The sequence below is a fragment of the Symphalangus syndactylus genome, chromosome 10 (genome assembly GCF_028878055.3).
Source record: "Symphalangus syndactylus isolate Jambi chromosome 10, NHGRI_mSymSyn1-v2.1_pri, whole genome shotgun sequence".
NCBI classification, from domain to species: Eukaryota; Metazoa; Chordata; class Mammalia; order Primates; family Hylobatidae; genus Symphalangus; species Symphalangus syndactylus.
The window spans coordinates 115,749,821-115,773,728 of record NC_072432.2 but is presented as its reverse complement, the minus strand read 5'-3'; the positions used below and the strand labels follow the sequence as shown (position 1 = coordinate 115,773,728).

The 23,908-nt window shown below is 53.0% G+C and overlaps 1 protein-coding gene and 2 long non-coding RNA genes across 8 annotated transcripts in view; 1 reads left to right on the top strand and 2 right to left on the bottom strand.

Annotated features, from left to right (window-relative positions):
• The window catches only part of PEBP4 (phosphatidylethanolamine binding protein 4), a 287,960-nt gene that overhangs the window by 252,323 nt on the left and 11,729 nt on the right, over nucleotides 1-23,908 (top strand). For all 5 annotated transcript variants that reach the window (XM_055295677.2, XM_055295676.2, XM_055295679.2 and 2 more), the window contains one exon: nucleotides 21,691-21,736. In XM_055295677.2, the coding sequence (XP_055151652.2) occupies nucleotides 21,691-21,736 (46 nt within the window). The remainder of the gene's footprint in view (nucleotides 1-21,690; nucleotides 21,737-23,908) is intronic.
• The window catches only part of LOC129491400 (uncharacterized), a 39,154-nt gene that overhangs the window by 9,106 nt on the left and 6,140 nt on the right, over nucleotides 1-23,908 (bottom strand). The window lies entirely within an intron of this gene.
• Nucleotides 8,405-16,529, bottom strand: LOC134731553 (uncharacterized). 2 transcript variants are annotated; one of them, XR_010113934.1, is made up of 4 exons: nucleotides 15,752-16,529; nucleotides 14,849-14,943; nucleotides 14,601-14,690; nucleotides 8,405-8,913 (listed from the first exon to the last, which is right to left on the bottom strand). It is a non-coding gene; the product is annotated as an uncharacterized lncRNA (long non-coding RNA). The 2 variants fall into 2 exon arrangements; XR_010113935.1 differs by lacking the exon at nucleotides 8,405-8,913 and adding an exon at nucleotides 10,672-11,180 and having other exon boundaries at nucleotides 15,239-16,529.

The following is a 23,908-nucleotide window of genomic DNA, read 5'->3' as shown; positions in this document are numbered from 1 at the left end:
GCATTGATGTGGTGAGGCCTTTCTGCAGAATCCCAGAGTTCAGAGGTACCCAAGGGGTCCTCTGGGCCAACACCCTTCCCCCAGGGAAGTCTGCACCTAAATCATCCAGGACTCATGGAGACCTCTCCTGTTCCCCTGGGGTGTGTAGTGGTGGCCGAGAAAAGGCCCACCCTGCATGTGGGAGCCTCGTAGCTTCCAGGGGGGGCTCTCTTTTTCTAGGATGCTCTTGCTTATAGGGAACCCCAAGACTACCAAAAGCTGTTCCACCCACCTCCCCACCCTCCCTCTGACTCAGGGCTGCCGACAGCCCGGTGAACTCTGAGTCACACCCCCTCCTTGTTCTCCCCCCAGACCACCCTCATCATGTGCAATCTAATATAGAAGAATGCTGGGGAGGGGAGAAGAGCAAGCGGAGCCTAAGGACTTGACCCTGAGCAGCTGGAGGTTGGGAAATTAGGATCACAAGCCCTCAGTGCCCTCTCCCCCCAGGCATCTAGCATGCAGTTTCGCTCTGATGCAACTCTCTGCCAGGCGGGTTCTGTGACCCAGCATCCTGGAGGCTTGGGCATCTTCTGGGGCAGGAAGAGAAAGTGTCTTCTTCTCTCCACACTGTAGCCACATTCCATCAATACAGACTGATGGGCTTCTGTCCCCTCACCCTGGAGGGCTCCTCTCAATGGTCCATCCAACCTCAGCCACAGGCTTGGAACCATCATCACACCCTAGCAGCCTAAGCGCAGCCCCCTCTTGGAGAAGGGCTCCCCTTTTCTCTCCAGATCTGGGGAGATGTGTAAGCAGAGCTTGGCACAGGCTCATTTGTCTCCCTTCCTCACACCTCCCTGCCCGGGTGTGTGCCTGCATGTGTGTGCACACTCGTATGGATGTGCCCCAGTTGCTCAAGTTGACTAAGAGTCTGAGCATTGCATAAGCCACGGCCCCAGTCCAGGCAAGGGCCAGCCTTTCCTCCGCTCTCCACCCAGGCTAGAACGAACCTCTCCTCCAGCACCAGGACCCACAGCTCTGTGGGAGAGCCTGCAGGCGGCCCTGGGCTCCTGCTCCACAGTGCTTGTGTGAGCACACACTCACACATTCCCTGAGAAAGTCCCTGGGGCCTCTGTGGGAAGGCTTTCCGGGAGACTTTTATGGCCAAAGAGGAAGGAAGTCCATCGCTGGAACAGCCAGGGCCAGGCAGCGGGCAAACGCCGGCCAGGAGCAGAGTCAGGCTGCAACCTTCCCACTGTGAATTCTTTAACCCTTTTCATAGTCTCAGGCTGCTCAGCGAGGCAGCACCAGGCTGAAAAGCAACATCCCCTAGGGTCCCCCTGCCACCCCTCAAGCCCCCTACCCCCCTGTGCATGCATACCCATGCACACCCCACTCACCCTGCTGCTCACACTGGCTCACCCAGCTCTGATCACAGTAGGCTCCTGCCCAAAGAAACACAAACCTTGAGGCTTGCCAGAAATCATCTTCATTATTTTACTGAAGAGGCCACATAGACCCACAGATCAGGTGACTAGCCCAAGGTCACCCAGGTTCAAGTCCAGAATCCAGGCGTCTGTGGCCTCTCTCGGGTGCTGTGCAAGAGGCTGGACACAGCAGAGACCCTGGATCTACACAGTGGCACTTGAGGAAGGGACAGAGCCTGAACAAGGGTGTGGGCACCCCCAGGGACTTCCCAGGAGTCCAGCACTTATTATCACCCAGAGCTCTCATGTCCACTGTAGTAGTCACTAAGTGCATGTGGCTATTTCAATTTAAATTAATTCAAATTAAATAATTTCACGTGTGGTAGCCCATAATACGTAATAAATTAATAAATAATTCCAGGTATGGTAGCTCATGCCTATAATCCCAGTACTTCGGGAGGCCAAGGCAGGAGGATCACCTAGGAGTTAAAGATCAGCCTGGGCAAGGTGGTGAGACCCCCGTCTCTAAAAAAAATTTAAAAATTATAAAAATTAGCTGGGTGTGGTGGTGCATGCCCATAGTCCCAGCTACTTGGGAGGCTGACATGGGAAGATCACTTGAGCCGTAATTATGCCACTGCACTTCAGCCTGGGTGACAGAACGAGAGGCAAATAATTCTTTTTACAACTCCATTCCTCCGAACTTTGATGACCACAGGCAGCTGGCAGCTACTGTATAGTACAACGCAAAGAGAGGACATCTCCAGCATCACAGAATGCCGCACTGGACAGCACAGATCTGGAGGGAGGCAGATTGGGGATTGAATGGTCAGAAGAAATCTGTTCTCTGATGGAAGGCTGAGGTCCTCTGTGAAGGAAAGAGGGAAGACAGGAGGGAAGAGAGGAGGAGAGAGACGAGGGAGAAGCGGAGGAGAGGGCAGAACAAAGGAGGGGAGGGGGAGAGGCTGGAGAGAGGAGAGAGGACAGGGAGGAAGAGGCTGGAATCGGAGAGAAGGGGAAGGTGGTGAAGGGAAAGAGAGAGGACACAGCTCTGGCTTTCTTCTCTGGCTGAGATCTGACCAAACGTGGGAGACTAACTCTCCCCACTGCACCCTCCATCCTAGCCCAGAAGGGCCAGGGCCCAGAATCAGAGACACTGCAACCAGCCAGGGGCCAAAGAGACAGCACCTGGTGGCTTTCCAGACCCAAAGTGCCCAACCTGCTTCCAAATTGATCAGCCCTTGTACCCAGACCTCTCTCTACCCCCAGAGGGGCCTCCACACTTCAGCACCTGGATTCACAGAGACACTCCTTGCTCTGTTCCTCTGGGGCTGGGGCAGATCTAACAGGGAGGACCCTGTGGTCCTTTTCACATGCACTTCAGCAAAAATGTCTCTTGCAGGGGAAAAAAAAAGAAAGGAAGTTGAATATAGTAATATGAAAAGGCTTCTCCTGCCACGAGCTGGGTACATTTTTCAGACCAGGGGACAATACTTTGGTTCAATTCCATAGACACATGAGCGGTCCATTTGTCACTTTCTCCCATATTCTTCTAAGCAAACATTTGAGCAGCATCATTGATCTTAGCAAAGAGCATCATCTATGAAGTCAGAAATACTTGAGTTAAATTCCAGTTCTGCCGCCTAATGACTTAGACAAGGCGCTGCCTCCCTGAGCCTCAGTTTCCTGCCTCGCGGGCTGTTGTGGCAGAGGCAGAGTTCATGGGTAAGGCAGGCTCTTGGGATGTGAGTTCCTCCCCTTGTTCCCCAAATATATCCTGTGTGTCTTCCTCCTGTGTTACGGGCAGGAGATGGAGAACAGGAACGGGATCCTCTCACCTTTCTCTCAGGCAGAGGAGCGGCAGAAGGACAAATGGCTGTGGTCCCAGGAAGAGTGGCGGCCACAGCACAGTAGGGTGAGGGGAGGGAATGCTGGGAGAAGGAAGCCTTCACAGAGGAAAGAAGTGTGAACTGGACTGGAAAGATAAAGAGAATCAGAGTAGTACACTTGAGACTGAGATCATCTATGAGCCAAGCTCACAAGGAACTTCATCAACTCTTCTCAGTTGAGCTAGACAGGGGCTCTGGAGAGAGGTCTGAGCCTGGGATCTGTGAAACTTTTAGCCACGGGGCCCCAGCCTCTGCCCCTGCCCTGAATCACCAGGGCTACCCCATATGCCTGCAGGGCTCACTCCCCCAATCCTCTGCGGGACCCAAGGCTGGGGACATGGTGACTCATCACACCACTCTCAGCCCTCCCCACCACAGTGCACAGGGTCCCCTAAGTCAAGAGGGCACTGGAGAACGTGGCCTGTCCCTGTCTCAAAAGATTTCTGCCCCCAGGCCTGGGCATAACCCAGGAGAGAGCTGGGAAGACCTAGACGGGCTTTTCCATCCAACTTGAGCAAGTCCAGAGTCTCCAGAGAAATTCCAGCAAAGGGAAAAAAATATTCCCTTCTCTTCAGAATCGATTTTCTGAACACAGCCCCTCTTTGTTCTGAGGTGTAGACAAAAGAACATTAGACTATGAATCAGGAGACTTAGATCACGGGCCAGGACACCTGCATTCCATTTGCTGATCTGCTGCCGATTGGAACTCCCATCTCGGGCAAGTCATTAACCTCTCCAGAGCTTGTGTCCCCATCTGCAAACGCTGCCCTCTCTGCCTCCTGGTGAAGGAGGATTAAGTGATACAGCAGTGCACAAGGGCTTGAAACCCCTAGAGTGGAGAGTGTTGGATACGGGTCCAGGACTGTTGTTGTTACTGTCTAACAACCATGGCCCAACCCCCAAGTGACTCACTGGCCTGTTTGCTCCCCACTCTCCCCATCCAAGGATGTAGGAGCTGTGCCTCTCTAAATGTTCCTGTCCTTCTGTCATGCCCCTGTAGGAGGCTAAGAGTGACCTGGGACAGTGCATTGTCTGTTCTGCATTGTAAGAAGGCGATGTCTGCAAGAAGAGAGGATACAAAAAGGGGAGCTTGGTTAGGGGCACAAGGAACCTGCATGCTTGGGCTTCTCTGCCCTCCACTGACCCCAATTATCAGCAGCTGGCCTGGAGGCAGGGCTGGGCCTTCATCTGGCTGGGAACCGAGGCTGCAGACTGACTCATACATGAGTCTCTTTCCACTGGCAGACCCTGTCATGGTGGCCTGTGGCTCCTGTCCAGGCTCTGACCGGAAGACCACAGTTAAGCAGTTCTAGAACTCGGGGGAAAACAGGTGGGTCTATCTCTGCATCCTCAAGGGGATTAGGGAGTCTGATTCTGCCCATCCCACCTCCCTCAGGTGCTATCAGTCACCAAGACTCCCTGGGCATCCCCCAGGGGCTTGTCTATGGCAAGAAGATTGCATGTTGATTTCCACTACACCCCTTATCCCAAGTGATTTTATGTTCCCCTGACGGATGTCTACAGTCAAATTGGGAGAGGGAGGCAGAATTCAAAGAACAACTTGAGTCTCTCAGGGAGCTGGTCCTGGGAACACAGGGCAAGTATCTCTTTAAAAATACTCCCTGCACAGCAGGTCACACTGGCCTGCAGCCACAACCCCCAGGCTGTGATCTCACCAAGCTCCGAGAAGCCAAACAGGGTCAGGCTTGGCTGGTCCCCGAGTGAGCAGGGAGACCTCCCAAGCAAAACACAGGTGTTACTGGTGATTCAGCGGGCCAGCCCCACCCTCCACGGAGTCTAGTTCTGCTCAGGTGTTGGAATTGCAACTGGGATGATTCAGGGAGCTCCTATCAGTACCCGGGCAGAGGAAAGGGGCGCGGTGCTGCCGGCAGGTGCTGAATGCTCTTTCTGGCCTCCATGTGTGACAAGTGTTGACACTCTTCTTAAGAATCAGGGTGGATGCACTTCCTCCCTCCCTGTCCCCTGCCCATTTCCTAAGGCTGGTTGTTGTCAGCCATTGACCTAAATTCCTCAGGTTGTCTCAACCAGATAAGGGATGGAGGAGGATAAGGCAGCTCCGGAGGGGCTTCAGGCTCAGGAACCATTTAGCCCCCACTCCAAACAGCTGTGGTCTGGGACTGCCACCAGGCTCCTGGCTCAGCCCCCAGGATGGTCCCTTCTGGTTTGGGAACAAGTAAGGATGAAAGGGGTCCATGAAATGAGGGCCGAGGGCTGTCATTAGCCTGTTTTATGAGTACACAGATATTCATTACACCTCAACCCCGTCATTAGAGGCTCCAGCAAGAGCTCAGGCCCTTTCTTTATTACAGTAGAAACTGAGGGGGTTTCTCCCCCAAAGGGAGCTCTGCTTCTGCTTCCGGGAAGGAGGTCCCGCCCAGGAGGTCAGTAGCCTCCACTCTCAGGCAGGCCTCACTCTCACTGCCCTTGCTCACTCCCCAGCCCCAGCAGCTGGGCAGCCGAAGGGGAGGTCAGGTAGCCCAAGGAAGCACTGATAAGGGCCTGGAGCTTCTTGGGGACAGGAGGCTGGCATAAGAGGCCTGGGCACTGGAGTCTGGCATAAGAGAGCATTGGCTCCCCAGCACACAGCCCTTCACTCCCTGCCCCAACCAAGCACCAGTAGCTGGCAGACAGCCTATGCAGCCTCCTCCAGGAAGCCCTCCCTGTTCCCCCAAGGCTCTCTGCGCTTCCTCTTCCTAGTGTTCATCACAGCTGTAATGATCTCTTGACTCTTGTGTCCTGCCAGACTGCAAGCCACCCCATACAGGGACACCACGCTTGGCACCTAGCAGGAGCTCCATAGAGGTGGGCTGAGTTGACATCAGCCAGGATCTAGGGTAGAATGTATGAATTGGGGTGGAAAAGGGGGACTGTCTCCTAGCCTCAACTCCTCTCTCTCTGCCTTTTTTCCACAAGGCGATGATCAGATGGCCTGGCTGCTTTCTCAAGGCCACAGTCAGCGAGTGACTGAAAAATAAATCCTCTGCTGCTGTCTAGGCAGCGCCCCCTTACTTCCTAAATTTACTCCCTTCACATGAATCCCACTGAGCAGCTAGACAGCTCTCCCCTTGTCATCAGCCCCTTTCTGTCCCCAGAGGGGTGACCACATCACTATAGGAAACACCCAGTGACAAAGTCCAGCAGGGACAAGCCCACACTTCCAGGGCCAGTCCCAAGATCCTCTCATGCTTGACGGGACCACAGGCCGATGTGGGCAGAGGAGGAGCGGGGGCTCACCCTCTTTCCCATTAGGGCTGGCAGTGCCACTGGTAATAGGTTGGAGCCCACCCCGCTGGTGCAGGCCATCGAGGCTGAATGGAGCGTAGCCAGACCCCACAGTGAGGACCAGGGGCGCAAGAGCTGGCAGATTAATCAGCTGTCGTTTGCATTCATTAAAGTCCCCTTGCTTGTGTGCACAGCAGCCTCAAATGCCAGGGCAATTAACTGCTCACAGCAAAAAGTTCTAGGGAGAAGTTTCTCTCAGCTCCCCACGGCACAGCCTAGGGCTGGGCCTGGTGTCCTAGAATCCCAGACTCCTCAGAGGAAGGCCTCTGAAGGCCTAGCTTCGAGGGTGAGGCCCTGCCCTGGACCTAGAGCACAGTGGGCTTTGATTGGAAGGAGGCAGGGGAGCCCCAGATAGGGAGGCCTGGGGAGCCAGCAGCTGTCCCTTGATCCTCTTTGGGTCCCTCCCTCTGCTGTGACCCTGTCCCCTTTCCTCCCATCTCCTGGTGTCCCTGGGCACTGTCACCAGGAACAGCTGGGCCCTCGTCATGGTTGTGTAAAGACTCATTTCAACACACTCTGAGACAGACGATGTTCCCCACGGGGACTGGAAGCCAAGCAGTATGGGCTGCCCCCAACCCCGCTCTCCTGCCTGCCGGGGAGACGGTGGTGCTGGCTTCCGAGACGGTCAGGGTTCCTCCTCTGCACACAAACCTTCCCACCGCCTGTGGGGCTCAGCTGAGCGGCCCTTAGCAGACAGCCACTCACTGATGGGGTGGCACAGTGACCCAGGTTCCTCTGGCCTTGCCTGAGAGAGCAGTGGGCCTCCCTTCCTCTCCCTGGGGCTCTGTCAGTACCCGAAGCATTCCCGGGACATGGGACCAACTGTGAGCTCCAGGTGGGGTTCACTGAGCACAGGCTCAGGGTTTTCTTTGCCATGATTGCCAAGCTTCCCGGATTGGCATTTGCCTGCTGGGCATTGTAAAAAATGCCACAACAGAATGAGAACAAGCCCCGGGCCTGGCAGACAGTGGCAGGGCATTGGACCCCAGCAGGCCCTGGTGGGCCACATTCACTCTTCCATTGGCTCAGACAAATGAATCTGGGCTGACACAGGCAGGCAGGGACACGAAGGCCCACCACACAGGCCTTGGCATGACCAAGGCACGTGAGAATGGCAGCTCAGCAGAGATGGCAGCTGGCTTGGGCACCTTGGAGGAGGGAGACCCGAGGAAGTTGCCTGACTGCTGGCCTCCTGCTGGGGCCAGGGCCCTAGAGTTCATCCTGACCTGCACACCGGGGCTGCCCCGCACCCTCTTCTGGTCTACAGGCAACACGGAAGAACCACTGTTCTCTCGCCTCTTCCATCCCGTCTGCCTCTTCCGGTCCCTGAGGTCCCTGAATGCCTGGAGGACAAGCAACCCTCCCTCCTCACGTAGGGTAGGTGGGGGGAGCATGATCTGGGGAAAGGAGCTAACAAACACCCTTGTGTGACCAGCCCTTGCCCTTCTCCCCAGGAACTTCAAGGCTCAGAATAGCACACCCAGAGTCGCTAATTTGGGGCCACTTTCCATGGCTCTAAGCAGGGGCAAAGGGAAAGGGCTGTGCCTCCTGCCTTCTCAGGTCTGGCCCAGCCCCTCTGAACACCCAGGAACACAACCTGTCTGAAGGGTCTGACTTGAGAGCTGGGGCCACAGGGGAAAGGTGAGCCCCAGGGGAGGGGGTCTCCAGAAGGACCAGGAAAGGAGGTACCATCAGGAACCGGGGCTCAGATGGTTCCCACCACAGCTGCCACTACAGATTTGATGAGTGGTCCCCTTCTCTGGCCCAGAGACCGCAGGGGAATCGGGCAGGAAGGTTCAGAGAGCAGGAAGCCGCTGTGGTGGTGCTGAGGGGCTTCACAGACTTTAGTGTACATAGAAATCGCCTCAGGTTCTTGTTAAGAAGAAGCTTCTGGTTCACTGGGTCTAGGGTTGAGCCTGAGAGAGATTCTGCATTTCTGACAAGCTCCCAGGGCGCACTGCTGCCGCTCTGAGGGGCTGGGAGACTGGGGCCAAGTTCACCATCAGTCCCTCGGAAAAGAGCAAGCCAGGATTTGAATAAGACTTAGAATGTTTCTGCTTCTTGTCACACTTTCTAATGAGCACAGGGTTTCTTAGAGCTTCCAAATCTCGCCAGCATCTTTTCTTGCTAGAAATTCCTGAGCTTTCTTCCAGAGTCCCTCTGTCTCTTTTTCCTTCCATCCATCCTTCCTTCCTTTCTTCCTTTCTGTTCACAAAGCAGCCCCAGGCCTGGGCCCATTGGTGGGGAGGGAGAGAAGAGGCTCCAAAGGGTAGAATATGCTTTCTCTTCCCACCAGAGCCAAGTATGGAAACCTAAAATAGGGCAAAGGAGGGAGACAAAGCAGAGAACAGAACGAGGAATCTGACTCCCACCTGCTGCTACCAGCCTTCCCCAAAGAGCCACAGTCGAGGCTCTTGGCTGTTGGGCACCCCCTCCCCCTCCATCCCCCCAGCCCAGCCTTTGTGGCCAAGGACACCTCATCTCATAGGTGGCACATGAGGAGGGCAGAGTAAGCCAAGACAGTACCCATCTTCTTGATGGCAGTAGAGAACAGGATGGGTCAGGGTCGGGGGCTGAGGGGCCCTTCTTACCCAAATAGAGGGGAGATGGGAGGACTGCTAGGGCTGGAGTTAGGGGAGACTGCTGAGCCACTCTCCAGAACTGTGGGGAGGGAGGCATCACTCAGCAGTCACGGCCACTCAGGATCCCAGGGCATGGGGTTCCAGCTCACTCATAAGCCCTGGGGCACCACTCCCCAGGCCAGATGGATGCTAGGGGGCTGCTGGGCTGCCTCAGTCCAGACGGAGTTAGAGAGCAAAGGTCTGGTCAGGTGGCTTCCTCCCAGTGTATTGGTCCCCCCACTTCCTCCTCCTCTCCCTCTTGGAGGTGCAGCCACCCAGCCGGAAAGACTGGGTGCTGGATGAGAGATGGGGAGTGATAAGAGTCGGGCTGAGGAGTTAGCCCTACAGCTCTCTCCTCTCCAGTTGGGTTGCAGTTTCCCAAGCCCTGTTTGTCTTAGGGATTAACTGCATCCATTTCCTAATTGTTCTGCTGCGGCAGGGAGGGCAAGGCAACCTGCAGCCTCCTACATGCAGCACGAGAGGAAGGCAGCACCTGGGGGTGCCCCCCACCCCGCCCCACCCTGCCTCTTGCTTGACTGCCTCCTCTCCCACCTCTGCTCGGATACAGCCCAGCCCCATTGGCTTTCAGCCCCTGGGTGGGTAACAGACCAGCTTAGGTCTCACTCACAGACCTCAGTGCTAATCAGTCGTCTGTTTGTCCTGGCCCCCTGCCAGGGGCCTGGAGCTTCCCACACCCTCTTTTCCTAATTGCATGGTCCCAGCTTCAGCCTGGCCACCAACCCCTTCCCAAATGCTCCCTTCTTCTGGTCCTCCCCACCATGCCCAACCCCAGGCATATCCAGTGAAAGGCAGTCTAGGAGAGGAGTGCGTGAGTACATGTGAGTGTGTGTGAACATGTGTGTGCATGTGTGTGTCTGTGCATGTGGATATATGAGCATGTATGTGAGCTTGTGCCTCTGTGCATGTGTGACAGCATGTGTGTGAGTGAGCATGTGTGAACATACGTGTGTGGGTGTGTGAGCATACTACAAGTATGTGTGTGTGAGTGTAAGTGTGTGAACGTGTGTATATGTGAGAGTGTGGATGTGAGCATGTGCCTTGTGAGTATATCACGAGTGTGCAAGTGTGTGCACGTGTGTACAAGTGTGTGCGTGTGTGTGCAAGTGTGTGCGTGTGTGTGACTTGTGTTCTCCCATCTCTGGCCCTCTCGGACCCAGCCTGAGGTTGCCCCTAGGCCCCCTTGGCCTCATTCTGGTCCCAGCTCCAGCTTCTCCCATCTCACACCCTGCCACTCCCATTCCCACCAGTTCTGGAAAATTCTTCCCACTGCTGCACTTCCCTTGCTCCCATCACCGAGCAGTTTCTGGCCAAGTTTCCACTTGACGGCAGAGCCAGAGGCATCCTACTTGCTCTCCAACCCAGGATCCTCTGTCTGACCCCCAAAGCCAGAGCCCCCCTCCAGAGCCCCCACCTCCTGGACAACACCTCTGACTTGCTCTCCTGAGCCGAGCCCGCCTGTGTCTGTCTGTCTGTGGGATCGTGTGTCTTCAAGAGATGGAGGGAAAGAGGAAGGAGTGAGCAGCGAGAGACGGAAGGAGGCCAGACTCAGATGGTGTCATTAGGAGCTATTAATGCTCCTCATCAAGGGTTATTAATAAACATGATGTGCCACTCGCTCTGTGCACCCTGGCTGAGTGTAGGCCCAGCGGGGCAGGCCCAACATTCACAGCTGAGTAACCTCCAAGCCCACGGCACAGCCATCAGCCTCAGGAGGCTGGCCCTGCCAGGGGACTTCGCAGGATGGGCTCCTGGGGCTCCAAGGGTGGACGGAGGCAGCATCCCCATCCTCAGCCCCCACGCCGTCTACTCCCCGGCAGCCACCGATCCTTTCCCTCCAGGGTCCAGCGAGGAGCTCAGCCCAGTAATGACTCTTACACTTGGACCGCGCTGCGGGACCTTAGAATATTCCGTTTCCTAATTGCACCTTCACAACAGCTCTGTGAAGAAACCAGGGCAGGTATCGTTATCATCGCCACTTTATAGGTACGGAAACTGAGACGCTGTGAAATTAAGTGTCTTGCTCAAAGTCATGTAGCTAATTGGTAATGACATTGGACTGAAGCCCAGGCTGCCCTGTAGGAGAATGGCTGTGTTAGATGCTGAGTTGCTCATTGACTGAGGCTGCTTTAACTGGACGGCTCCATTTCCCTTGTTCTTGTGGCTGCCAGAAATCAGACCACAAAGCAGGGCAGCAAGCCTTTGCTCTCCAAGGCGGGGGGAGTGGGGGGATCCTGCACCTTAGTGGGGAATTTCCTGGAGGGCGGGGATCTGAGTGAACTAACTCAGTAAAGACCATGGCGAGATGCCTGCGCGCCACGGGCACTCCGCGAGAGATGATTCCTCTTTCTTTGCCTGATGGCCATGACATAAACATTCAATTATTGGCCTCTAAGGAGGCTGGGGCAGGTGGAAAGCTGAATAGCCCATTCTTTTTATTTGCTTTTTTTTTTTTTTTTTTTTTTTTTTGAGACGGAGTCTCACCCTATTGCCCACGCTGGAGTGCAGTGGCTCAATCTGGCCTCACTGCAACCTCTGCCTCCCAGGTTCAAGCGATTCTCCTGCCTCAGCCTCCCGAGTAGCTGGGACTACAGGCGCCTGCCACCACGCCTGGCTAATTTTTGTATTTTTAATACAGACTGGGTTTTGCCAAGTTGGCCAGGCTGGCCTCGAACTCCTGACCTCAAGTGATCTGCCTGCCTCAGCCTCCCAAAGTGCTGCAATTACAGGCTTGAGCCACCATGCCCGGCCTTTATTTGCTTTTCAGCTTTGCAGTCTCATGCCGTAGTTGGGTGCAAAACTGGCATCCACAATGACAACCACAATGGTATTTAAAATCACATAAGAAGACAAGAACTAGTGTTCTAATAAGATGGCTATCCAAAATAGGTAAGATAAAAGGAGTTGGGGTGCTAAAAATATAAGATTTGAGATATCAGGGAAATGTTTTTATAAGGAATACCCAATTCCCTATATGGCTTCAGATAAATGAGGCGTCCCGGCAACCTGAGGTTGATATCAAAAGCTACTTTTGTTCTGAGTATCTAGAAAGGGCAGTGTTTAGTTTAAAGTGATATCAGTGCATAGTAATCATATTTAGCAACAAACTCCTGATATTTGCTTTCAACTTAATATTCCTGTCTACTTTTTTTATTTTTGAGACGGAGTCTCACTCTGTCACCCAGGCTGGAATGCAGTGGTGCAACAATATAGCTCACTACGGCCTCAAATTCCCAGCTCAAGCAATCCTCCCACCTCAGCCTCCCTAGTAGCCAGGACTACAGGAACACATCACCTCGTCTGGTTAATTTTTTAAATATTTTGTAGAAATGGGGTCTCACTATGCTGGCCAGGCTGGTCTGCAACTCCTGGCCCTGAGCAATCCTCCTGCCTCGGCCTCCCAAACTGCTGGGATTACAGGCATGAGACACTGTACCCCCACTCTTGTCTACTTCTAAGAAGAACAGGTTTAATAAGACCATATATTGTGTTCTTTCTTTCTTTCCTTCTTCTTAACCCCACCCCTGAACCCCATCCAGAGAATGAGTGACCCATGACAGGTGAGAGTCAAAAGGAGGTGGCTCCACAATTTCCTGTGGCTCAGCCAGCTCTCTGAGTGTCAGGGACTGAAAGTAACTTGGGCAAGTTTCCCCAAGCAGGAGTTCCCTGAGGGCAGACAGTTGGGAGTCCCAGCCAGTACAGGCCCCAGAGGCACCAGGGGCTCGAAGCTACCATCTGTGTGACAAGAAACTTTGGAACCAAAATGCAAAGAAAAGAAGGATGTTCTCAGGGCAATTGTCTCTATGTGGTAGGATCCAGGCAATGCTTTTTCTTTCTAGTGCTTTTCTGTGTTTTACAATTTTTCTACAAGGAACATGTAGCCCTTTTATTACCTGAAACAAAAATTACTGTTCATAAAAGGGAGATGTTTGGGTTTGGGGGTCCAAGAGTTACCTGCTCTGAGTGAGGCCATCGATGACAAAATTCAGCAGCATCCTGCTCTGACCTTCCACGTGGGCAGTGTCCCCGAGCTGGGGCCCACCCACATCCTCTCTTGACAGGCAAGGCAGCTCAGCCAACCAGCTCTGGTGGCCCTCCTGGGATACAGTTACTGATGATTTGGAGAAGAGAAGAAGCCTTGCCTGGGATCTGTGGACCCAGCGTTTAGGTTGCTGAGAGCTTTGAGTCTCAGAAATCAGAGGCACTGCCTACCATTCCAGTCTTATTCCCATCCTGCATTTCTAGCCTTCTCTTGAGATTCTTGAAGACACACATGCTGGTTCTGGCTTCAACGGACAGCCAAGTCATTTGAAATCTTCTCATATCTCATGCACAGATTTATACATTGCTTAGGCAGCTTTCTCAACCTAAGCTGCCCTTCCCCTCCTTTATCTTGTCTACTGGCGAACTGAAAAACTCCTATACATCCTTCAAGGCCCCATATCTAGCCTCCTGTCAATAACTTTCTCTGATCACTACCCCCACACAGTTATCTCTTCCTTCATCTCTGCTCTCCCAGCATGGCCTCTAGGCCTCAATTATTTAAGCCTGTAATTGTTATTTCTTTGTGATTTATCTGTTCTAGCAGATCAGAGGCTCCTTGATACCATGACCTGTGCCTTAATTATATTTCTATCTCCAACACAGGGCCTCTCATTCATTCATTCATCTACTCATCTCACCAGCCACCATTCCTCAGGGGCAGCTTTGTGCTAGATACTATCACACACACACAGCTGCAAGACCATGTGACATTTTTGGCAACAGCACGACCTAGAACAAAGGGCCTGGAGAGCCTGTACTTTTCAAGCCTCAGACGGCCTGGGCCTTGGGAAATCTCGTCTCTTAACCCAGTGTCATGGAGGATGGTGACACTCTGGGTGAAGCTCCTCCCATCCTGGGTAAACTCCTTACTCCTAGAAGCAAATCATTCTCCCTCAACCGCACATTGATACACGGCTTAGAGAGCTTTCTCAACTTAAGCTGCCCTTCCCCTCCCTTGTCTTATCCACTGGAGAACTGAAAAGCTCCTACACATCCCTCAAGGCCCCAAAATCTAGCCTCCTTTCAATAGCGCCCACCCGACTTTGGCAGCTGGAGATCCAAGAAGTAACCAATTCCAGATTTGAAGCCAAACTAGGAATCAAAACCCAGGAGTCCCATTGCCAGACTGTGCCAAGATACCAGAATCTGCCATGCACCCATTGGCATCTCCTAAGATGATATTCACCAAGCTGTCCCCACTGCCCATGAAAGTGCCAGGAAAAGGCCTACCAAGTCTTTGATATGGACATTTCTGGAGGGAAACTGGTCCACAAAGTAATTGGCCATCCTACACCTTGGAGTCTAGAAGTACTCACCTCCCAGGAGGGCTCACATCTGCGCCTCCTTCTTCCACTTCCCACGGGCTTCATTCCACCCACCTCAGTGGCCATTCCTCCTCTCCCCAACTGTAGGGCAAAAGAGAAGGCCATTGGGGTTAATTGACTGGAAGCCTCTCCCTGGCAGCAGGCAGTAGTCTCCAGAGCTGGGTCTTCCCTAGGCTGGCGTTAGGTAGCCCCTGGGGATCTCAGAGCCTGGGAGCTGTCAGTGCTTTCTGCTCACTTACCCTTTGTTAATTGCAGAATACACAGATTGCTGGGTAGCGCTTTCCAGTCCTGTGCCTTTTCCTGGATCCTTTGCCACTTGGCAGCCTGCAGGCAGCTGTGCAAAACAGCAAGGAGCTTTCTTGTTTGGTGCCAGTGTCAGAGAGCTTGGAACTCTGTTTTCATTTTCCCTTTTTTTCTCATTTCTTCCTTCCCACCCTCAAGTGCTCTGTTTTGCTCATTTCTCCCTCTACTCTCCCTTATCTCCATGACACCTTTCTGAGCCTTACCTTTCAAGTTAGGGACTCTTCTGATGCCTGTCCCCCCATCCCCACGCTCCCCAATTCCCCCATCCCCACCCTCCCCAATTCCCCCATCCCCACCCTCCCCAATCCCCCCATCTCCACCCCTACCTTTCACCCAGAGATCAAAAAGCAAAACTTCCCACTCTGACGGGGGTTTGCACCCAGGCAGAACATTGAATCCTCCTGTGCAAATGGGAAGAGGTGGGTAAAGAGATAAAATAATCTCCCTCACGGATATGTGCGACTGACCCTTTGCTCTGAGGGACCGCGAGCCTGAGTATCTGGGGCCTTCACAAACACCCAGGTGGGTGGGCCACTGCCTACAGGTAATTGAAGGGGAATGAGGGAACTGGGCCAGCATCCCTGCTGGGACCAGCAGTGAGCCAGACCCCTTCCCCACACTCCAGACCTACCAAATCCAGCCAAAAAGCCTTTACCTAAGGGGTTCCCCAGGTGAGGGAGGAGTGTTGCTGGACCCTCAAGTCTATGAAAGGCCTCAGAAAATGCAGTTCTCTGTCCCTATGGGGACACCCAAAGGATAGAGGTTGTTAAGTAGGGATGGCACAAGTTGCAAGCGCTGGGCACTGGGCCAGGGCGCCCATGGACTTTGACTATACCCACCGTGTGCAGAGCGTCTCATGGCTGACAAAGATGGGCAGGGTGTAGTCCCCACCCTTGAGGAGCTGAAGCTTCTCTGGTTTCTCTCCTGTCCAGTGGCGCTAAAGATCTCTGCCCTTCCTCTGAATGGGATGTTGTGAGATCAACCAGTTGGATGGTTGCCTGGAGAATAAGGCTGAAAGCCTGTTATAAACGCAAGGTAATAGCGGTGGGGATAGACCCCTGGCTTCCAGCACCGTGCTGTTTACCTGACCCAGACTGGACAAGTCTGGGAAGACAGTCTGCAACACCCTGGACTGAGAATGGGGTTGCTATGACTCTCAGTTGAGCCACAACTTTCCCTGAGTATCTCGCTTGCCAGTTCCAGGCTAGCTTGCCAGAGAAGCAGTGGGCTCTGAGGTGGGAGAGAGCTGGAAAGGAAATCTCATGTTCTAGGAACCCAGAAGCACCCCCAAAGTGCCCATAGTGTTGAGCCCCTTTCTCTGCAATTAGAATAATTTGCAGCTAGTCCTGTGCCAAGCAGTCATGCACAAACCCAATACCCTACTCTCACATACATGTGCACATGCATGCACACACACACATGTGCATACACACACACACACACGCACAACTGGGGCCAGCTTCTAGGAAAAAGGAGTGACTACTATTCTTTTTCTTTTCTTTAAATTTTATTTTATTTAAGTTCCGGGGTACATGTGCAGGTTTGTTACACAGGTAAACGTGTGCCATGGTGGTTTGCTGCACCTATCGATCCATCACCTAGGTATTAAGCCCCGCATGCATTAGCTATTTATCCTGATGTTCTCCCTCCCCCTGCCCCCACCACAGGCCCTCCAGTTGTGTGTGTTGTTCCCCTCCCTGTGTCCATGTGTTCTCATTGTTCAGCAACCACTTACGAATGAGAACATGTGATGACTACTATTTTTCTTATACCCTGAGCATTTAAGGGTCCTTCTAAGAAATTCACCTCCTCTTCCCTTCCCTTGCTAGGAGAGTCATGGGTATTTTAGACTCCCCATCTCCAGAGGATGCTGATGAGGAAGAATTGCCTTCGCCGGGCCCTCCAGTCCCAAACTTAGAAAGGCCCAGAATGTCCTCCTAGGCACACTACCCAAATACCTCGTTGTTCCTGGTCTGCTCTCCTGAAAAACTCATCCTGGGCTTTTCAGTGTTCTTGAGGATGAGAAAATGAACTACGTCTATGTTGTCTGTAATTTCTATAATTACAGTTCACCCTTAAACAATGATGGGATATGAGGCCGGGTGCAGTGGCTCACGCCTGTAATCCCAGCACTTTGGGAGGCTGAGGCGGGCGGATCATGAGGTCAGGAGATCAAGACCATCCTGGCAAACACGGTGAAACCCTATCTCTACTAAAAATACAAAAAAAAAAAAAAAATTAGCCGGGCGCCATGGTGGGCACCTGTAGTCCCAGAATGGCATGAACCCGGGAGGCAGAGCTTGCAGTGAGCCAAGATCATGCCACTGCACTCCAGCCTGGGAGACAGAGTGAGACTCCGTCTCAAAAAAAAAAAAAAAACAAAAAACAAAAAAACAATGAGGGGATATGGGTGCCACCCCCAACAAAGTCAAAAATCCAAGTATAACTTTGGACTCTCCAAATTTAACTACTAATAGCCTACTGTTGACTGGAAGCCAATAATATAAATAGTCAATTAACATGTTTTGTATGTTATATGTATTCTATACTGTACTCTTAAAATGAAGTAAGCTGAAGAAAAGAAAATGGTATTAAGAAAATCCTAAGGAAGAGAAAATATATTTCCTATTTATTAAGTGGAAGTGGATCATCATAAAGGTCTCCATCCTCATCGTCTTCACACTGAGTGGGCTGAGGAGGAGGAGGAAGAAGAGAAAGGGTTGGTCTTGCTGACTTGGGGTGGCAGAGGCAAAAGAGGTGGAAGAGGTGGGGGAGGTGGAAAGGGAGGCAGGAGGGGCAGGCACACTCAGTGTAACTTTTCTTGAAAAAACATCTGTTTATAGGTGGACACAAATCAAACCCATGTTGTTCAAGGGTCAACTATATTTCTTCTTTTTAACCTTAACATTTAAACAAATTCCTTTTGAAAATGTCAGCCTGTCTTAGCTATAGGAAGGGAAAGGAGATTTGGTCTGTGCTCAGCCCATCTTAAAGAGGCAAGAGCACATCTGGAGTCTGGGCTGGGGGAGGCAGCAGGGTCAAAGTGAGGAGGCCCAAGGTGTGGGGGAGCTCTTAGCAGACCCTGCAGGTTGGGCCATAAACCTTCCCTCATCGGTCAGTCCTGGAGGGGCTAAAACTTCTACCATAGAATCAATACCTGGTAGGGGCCTTCGGAGACGTAATTCTAAACGGCGAGAAAGCCCAACTTGCAACCTCCTTCAGGGTCTCCTTCCAAAGCCCGTCTCTTCTCAGACTCGACAGGAGTGGTGTCTGTGTTCCTCAAACACTGGGCTGGTACCCCCTCCTCCCAGGGCACTTTCCTAGCCCAGCAGCCCTGAGCAGTGCTCAAAACTACAGGTTTCTCCCTCTTACCTCCTGAAACTTCCTTGAATCTCATCCATCCCCGGACAGTTTCAGCTTTCTAGGGTGATCGCAGGCTAGAAGTGACATTCTAATCCATATATTTGTTTTGAGACAGTGTCTCACTCTGTCATCCAGGCTGAAGTGCAGTGGCACCATCATGGCTCAGGATTACCTCCCTGGACTGAGGTGATCCTCCCAGCTCAGTCCCCTAAGTAGCTGAGACTACAGGCATGGGCCATCATGCCCAGATAATTTTTGCATTTTTTGTAGAGACAAGGTTTTGCTATGTTGCCTAAGCTGGTCGGTCTCAAACTCCTTGGCTCAAGCAATCTGCCGGCCTCAGCCTCCCAAAGTGCTGGGATTACAGGTGTGAGCTCTTGCACTTGGCCATCATGAAGATATTTTAGAAGAGCTAAAATCGGGTGGGAGGGCCCCCATTTTCACCTCAGCCCCAGCCCTCCAGATAATATCTCCGTATTTTAATCATGGTCTTTGGAAAATGATGCCTCCCATAGAAATGATGGGATTGTCATGATGTCACAGAAAGAGCACAGGATGGCACTGAGGTCAAAAGGCATGAGACCTTGAGTCAGCTGATCTCGAAGGGCCTGGGGTCTAAGGCCTCATCCTCCTTGAACATTCTGGATTTTCCCTCTCTGGAGCCCAACTCTCTCACCTTTTAGAATTTAGTTTCCTAAAGCCCCTACCAGGTGTTGATTCTGTGGCAGAAATTGTAGCCCCTCCAGGACTGACCAATGAGGAAAGATTTATGGCCAAAGGGAACTTTGGCAATTCTCAAGGCAATCCAAGTAAATCACAGCTTCTGACCCCATGCTATGTGGGGACCCCTCTGCCACCAGGTCCTCCCCCATTATTTCTGCCAGTGAGGACCAGCACCTGTCCATGGGATCAGCTCCAGGGGGGACCTGAACAGTCCATTTGCCATCAGTGCCCCAGTCAAGCACAGGATCTGCTGGGTGGCTAGGAAGGGCCAGTGGCTTGCCTCAGCAAACCCAACGTAAGGATTTGCAGAGTCTTCACCTATGCTGGCCCCAGTTGATAAGAAAAGCTCCCCAGAGTGAAAGGATGAAGAAAGGGAGCCTTCCCACCCCATCAAGGCTCCAGATCAGCCTTTCCACCCATTGCAGCTCTGCACAAACCAGCTTCCCCATCTGACCGGCCCTGGCCCCAACCCTTACCTGCTTCCTGGCCTCACTCTGGGTGGGACCCAAGCCTGGGGGCAATTGAAAAGAAACAGCCAGCTTAGGTTGCTATTGTTTAAACAACCGCTGGCTGGACTGACTTGGAAAGGAATAAGGGGAGGCTGAGGAGCTCAGGGCAGACGAGGCTGGGCAGGTCTTCCCTGCGCTCAGCCCTAGAACTCTCCATCTTGCTGGGGTGGCAGAAGAGCTCTGTAGGGAGAGTGGCTGCTAGGCATCTGTCAAGGCCTTCCCTCCTCTCCTGAAAGAGGTGGGCGGCAAGGAGACAGGCTTCCATTCTCCAACCCCTTATCCTTGCCACAGCCCTTTGGCCACACCTGGGCTTGGATAATGCCAGGCCTGGATAATGCCAGGCCCAAAATGTGGGGAGTTGGGGGACTGTGCTGAGAGGGGAGCGAGACAGAGCTGGAATGTGCATCACCATATGGGTGGGACCTGATGTTGAAGGCTGCCCAGATTCTCCTGAGCAGAAAAGAACAGGATCAGGGAGAGTAGAAGGAAGTTAAAGGAAAGAGATCTCAGCTGGGTGCAGTGGCTCATGCCTGTAATCCCAGCACTTTGGGAGCCTGAGGCGGGTGGATCACCTGAGGTCAGGAGTTCGAAACCAGTCTGACCAACATAGTGAAACCCCATCTCTACTAAAAAGACAAAAATTAGCCAGGCTTGGTGGTGGGCACCTATAATTCCAGCTACTTGGGAAGTTGCGGGAGGCGGAGGTTGCAGTGAACCAAGATCGTACCACTGCATTCCAGCCTGGATGACAGAGCGAGACTCCAAAAAAAGAGAAGGAAGGAAGGAAGGGAGGAAGGAAGGAAGGAGCAAGAAAGGGAGGAAGGGAGGAAGGAAGGAAGGTAGGAAGGAAAGAAAGGAAGGAAGGAAGGAAGGAAGGAAGGAAGGAAGGAAGGAAGGAAGGAAGGAAGGATCTATCTCACCTGTATCAGGTGAAGAAGACAAAGTACAAGGGGCTCGTGGGGGAAGGGTCTATCCTTCCACAGTCTCCTGCTCCTTCTTCCAACCAAATGAGACCTAGGTCTATAGGAACCAGCCTTGGAAGAAGGATATCTGACCAAGAGGCCCAAAGTGAGGATAGTAATAGACAAGCTGCAGTCCAAAGGGGAGGAGATCTGGTGGGTTCTGGACTGGGCGAGTAGGACTTTAGTTCTATAAAAGGTAAACCTCAAGCTAGGGGATTGGATCTCACCTGCCCCTGCCCCTACCTCAAGCAGGGCCTCCCACCTCTCCCCCATCCTCCCAGCATCCCATGAGCCCCTCTTCTAGGCTTGGTGAAAAGGTAGCCAAGGCACAGTTAGGTGTCGGCAGACTCAATTAAGAGTCACGCTAATCACCTTCATTAAGGCTATAAAACCCCACACCTAGGGGCCTCGGGGCTCCCTGGCATGGCCTGGGCCCCTGAGCCATGGCACAGACCCAGGGGCCTGGCTCCAGTCTCTTTCATCTGAGCATCTCCCAGTCCTGCACAAACAGTAATTAGCACCCACCCCCGGGGTCACCTCATTATCCCACAGACACCGAGTGGAGGGGAGGAGGGAGGGAAAGAGAGGAGGGAAACTGAGGCTGTCCCAGTGGCCAAAGAAACTGCCCCAGGGTTGTGGGCTGACTTAACTGAGGGTGGGGAGAATCTGCCACAGAATCAGGCAGTATAGCCTCCTCCTGCTTTCCCTTCTCCTGCTGGTTGCTCAGAGCCCATTGCTTAATATTCTAAAGGCTCCAAAGGGAGGAGAGTCCTCCCTCCAGAGAAGATGGGCTCCTTAGTAAGATCCAGAGAACTGCAGATCTAAGCACCTCCCTTAGATCTGACCAGACCCTGCAGGTGATGTCAAGCACCCAGTCTCAGGCACCGATGGGGATCATGGAACAGCTCTTTGGGAAGTGACCTACAGGGCCTCTCTAGAGGGAAGGTGTCCATTTGCCCCCCTCAGCATTACCTGTGTCTGTCCTCTCTCCCTGGATCCCCTGAGGTACCCATTCCAAAACCCCACTCACTGCCCTGTCTCCCAAAAGCAGCCGTACATCCTCCTCCTCTCCCATCTTCCTCTTTTCCCATCCTACTTCCTCTCCCATCCTCCTTCCTCTCCCATCCTCCTCCTGCAGAGAGAGAAGCAATCCCGCAGAGCCCATGTGGCCTGAAGTGTGCCCAAGACATAACCTACAGCCCTGCTTGTCTCTTCTTTCAGGGCGCCGACCTGAAGAAAGGGAAGATTCAGGGCCAGGAGTTATCAGGTGAGTAAGACCCTAGGGACCCCTTCCCCCAGCCAGGGCATCAGTGACGATCACAGGAATCAAAACCTCATGGTGCTGCTTTGTCGTGTGCTAGCGCCAGCCCGAGAGTTTTCTTGGATGCCCTGATTTCATCTCCACAACTGCCTTTTATGGTCACTGCCATCAGTGTCCCCATTTTAAAGAGGATAACACTGAGGCACAGATCATCCTGTGCCATGTGAACGGCTAGTAAAGAATGCAGCCAGCGTCACAGTGCAGGGGGCCATCCAACTGGAGGCTGCTTGCAACCCCTGTCCACTCCCATCCTCCTCCCAGCTTCCCTCTCGCAGATCCCTGCCCCAGGAGGATGCCCCCAACCTACCTTGAAAGGGATGCTCAGGTAGTGGGCTGGCCTCTGGCACAGGACTGGGCACCAAACTTAGCCCTGCAGTTCTGTGAAGCAGCGTGGGCTTGGGCACCAAGCAGGCCTGGATTCAGATCCCAGCACCACCACTCACTGTTGGCCTGGCTTTACCTCTCAAGCCTCCAGGAAATGGGAAGATGGAGGAGATGTCATAAGTGAAGGCCTACAGCCCACGGCCTGGCCCGGAGAAGTGAGCTAGCATGTGTGAACCCTTTCCCCTCCTCCTTACACCTCAATTCTCTGCCTTTGGAGGTTTTGAAGAGGGAATTCTTGAGGAAAGCCCTAGTGAGAGGCATTAGTCTCTATCTCCCTCGAGGATAAATTCTCCATTGCACAGAGCCAGTGAGTTCTCACTTCAGACTTGTCCGCACAGAACCGAGGTCACCAGTTTTGGGCAGCGTTGAGTGTACCCACGGTAGAGTGCACTCCACAGCCCACATGCCCACACATCTCACCCACACTGACTTGTCCCATCTGCCCTCCATACTCAAGCACACGAGGAGACTCCCTGGCACCCACCTGTGCTCAGAAGTCTTTCTCAGCACTGGCGGTGTTTAGGAAGAAGTGCTCCTTTACCTGCATTTACACACACACTAACAGGCCCTCCAAAACAGCCTCGGGGTGTTTGCATACTGGCTTTTCGTGTACACACATCCACCCCGAGTGTGACCTCCAACCACACACACTCACATGGCTCCCAGCACACCCAGCTCTGCTCTCACTCTGAGTGCGCTTGCGCGTGCACACACACACACAGACACACACACACACATCTGATCTGCGATCCAAAAATGCAGGGAAAGATGAATCGTCGGGAATTCCCCAGCTGTTGGCATGCTGGAAGCCACCAGTGGCCGGAAGTGCACAGTGAGGGACTCTTCCAACGCTCCAAGCAGCAAGTAGTGCTTTTGTTTAATGATCAGGAGAGGAAAGAAGGGGAGATGGCCATAAAGGACCAATACTCTCTCCCACCAACATCCTCATTGCAAATGCTTCTTTCCCACCCACCCAGAAAGATTCTTGGCTCCAGCCTGGCTCTCCTCCTTGGAAAGGAAGATGGAGACAGGGAAGGGGAGTGGGAAGGGGTGAAGCACTCTGGGAAAGAGGCCCACCTTGAAAGACCCAGCCCAGGCCAGCAGGACCTTGACTCTCTGCATGGACTGGGGAAAGAATGAGGGATGTCCCCACCCCACTTCCCCCCCCACCACCACCAAATAAAAGCTCAGCCTCCTGGAGCGAGAGGGAAGGACTGGGAGAGGGGCCTTCTCCCTGGTGCCCCGAGCACCCAGCTCCTACAGCTCCCATGATCAAACCTTTGAACCCAGTCCCACCCACCCTCGTAACCACTTCCAGATCCTCCAGACGCAGCCAAGAAATTGGCTTCTTTGGGGATTGAGTTCATAAGCAAATGCCGAAAAAATAAATAAAAATCCTCTGCCAAACACACTCACAGAGGAAGATGGGCTTCTCTTGAGGCAGGAAATCCATCAGGATAGACTAAAGCAAAAACAGGACAATGCCAACACCCACTTGCCCATAAAGGCCTGGGAGCCACGCCAGCACCCGAGGCCTTCAAGACAGCTCAGGGTGTTTCCTCTTGGACCACCTCCTCCCCTACTCTCACCCCCACCAAAATATGTACTTCTTAAATGAAAATACTGAAGCTGAGATCCCGCCAAATACAAATCCTAGTGGTTTGTAGGGGTGAGTGCCGATCTGGGGCCCCAGGGAGGTCAGCAGGACCATGGGAAGGCAGAGAGCTCTACCCT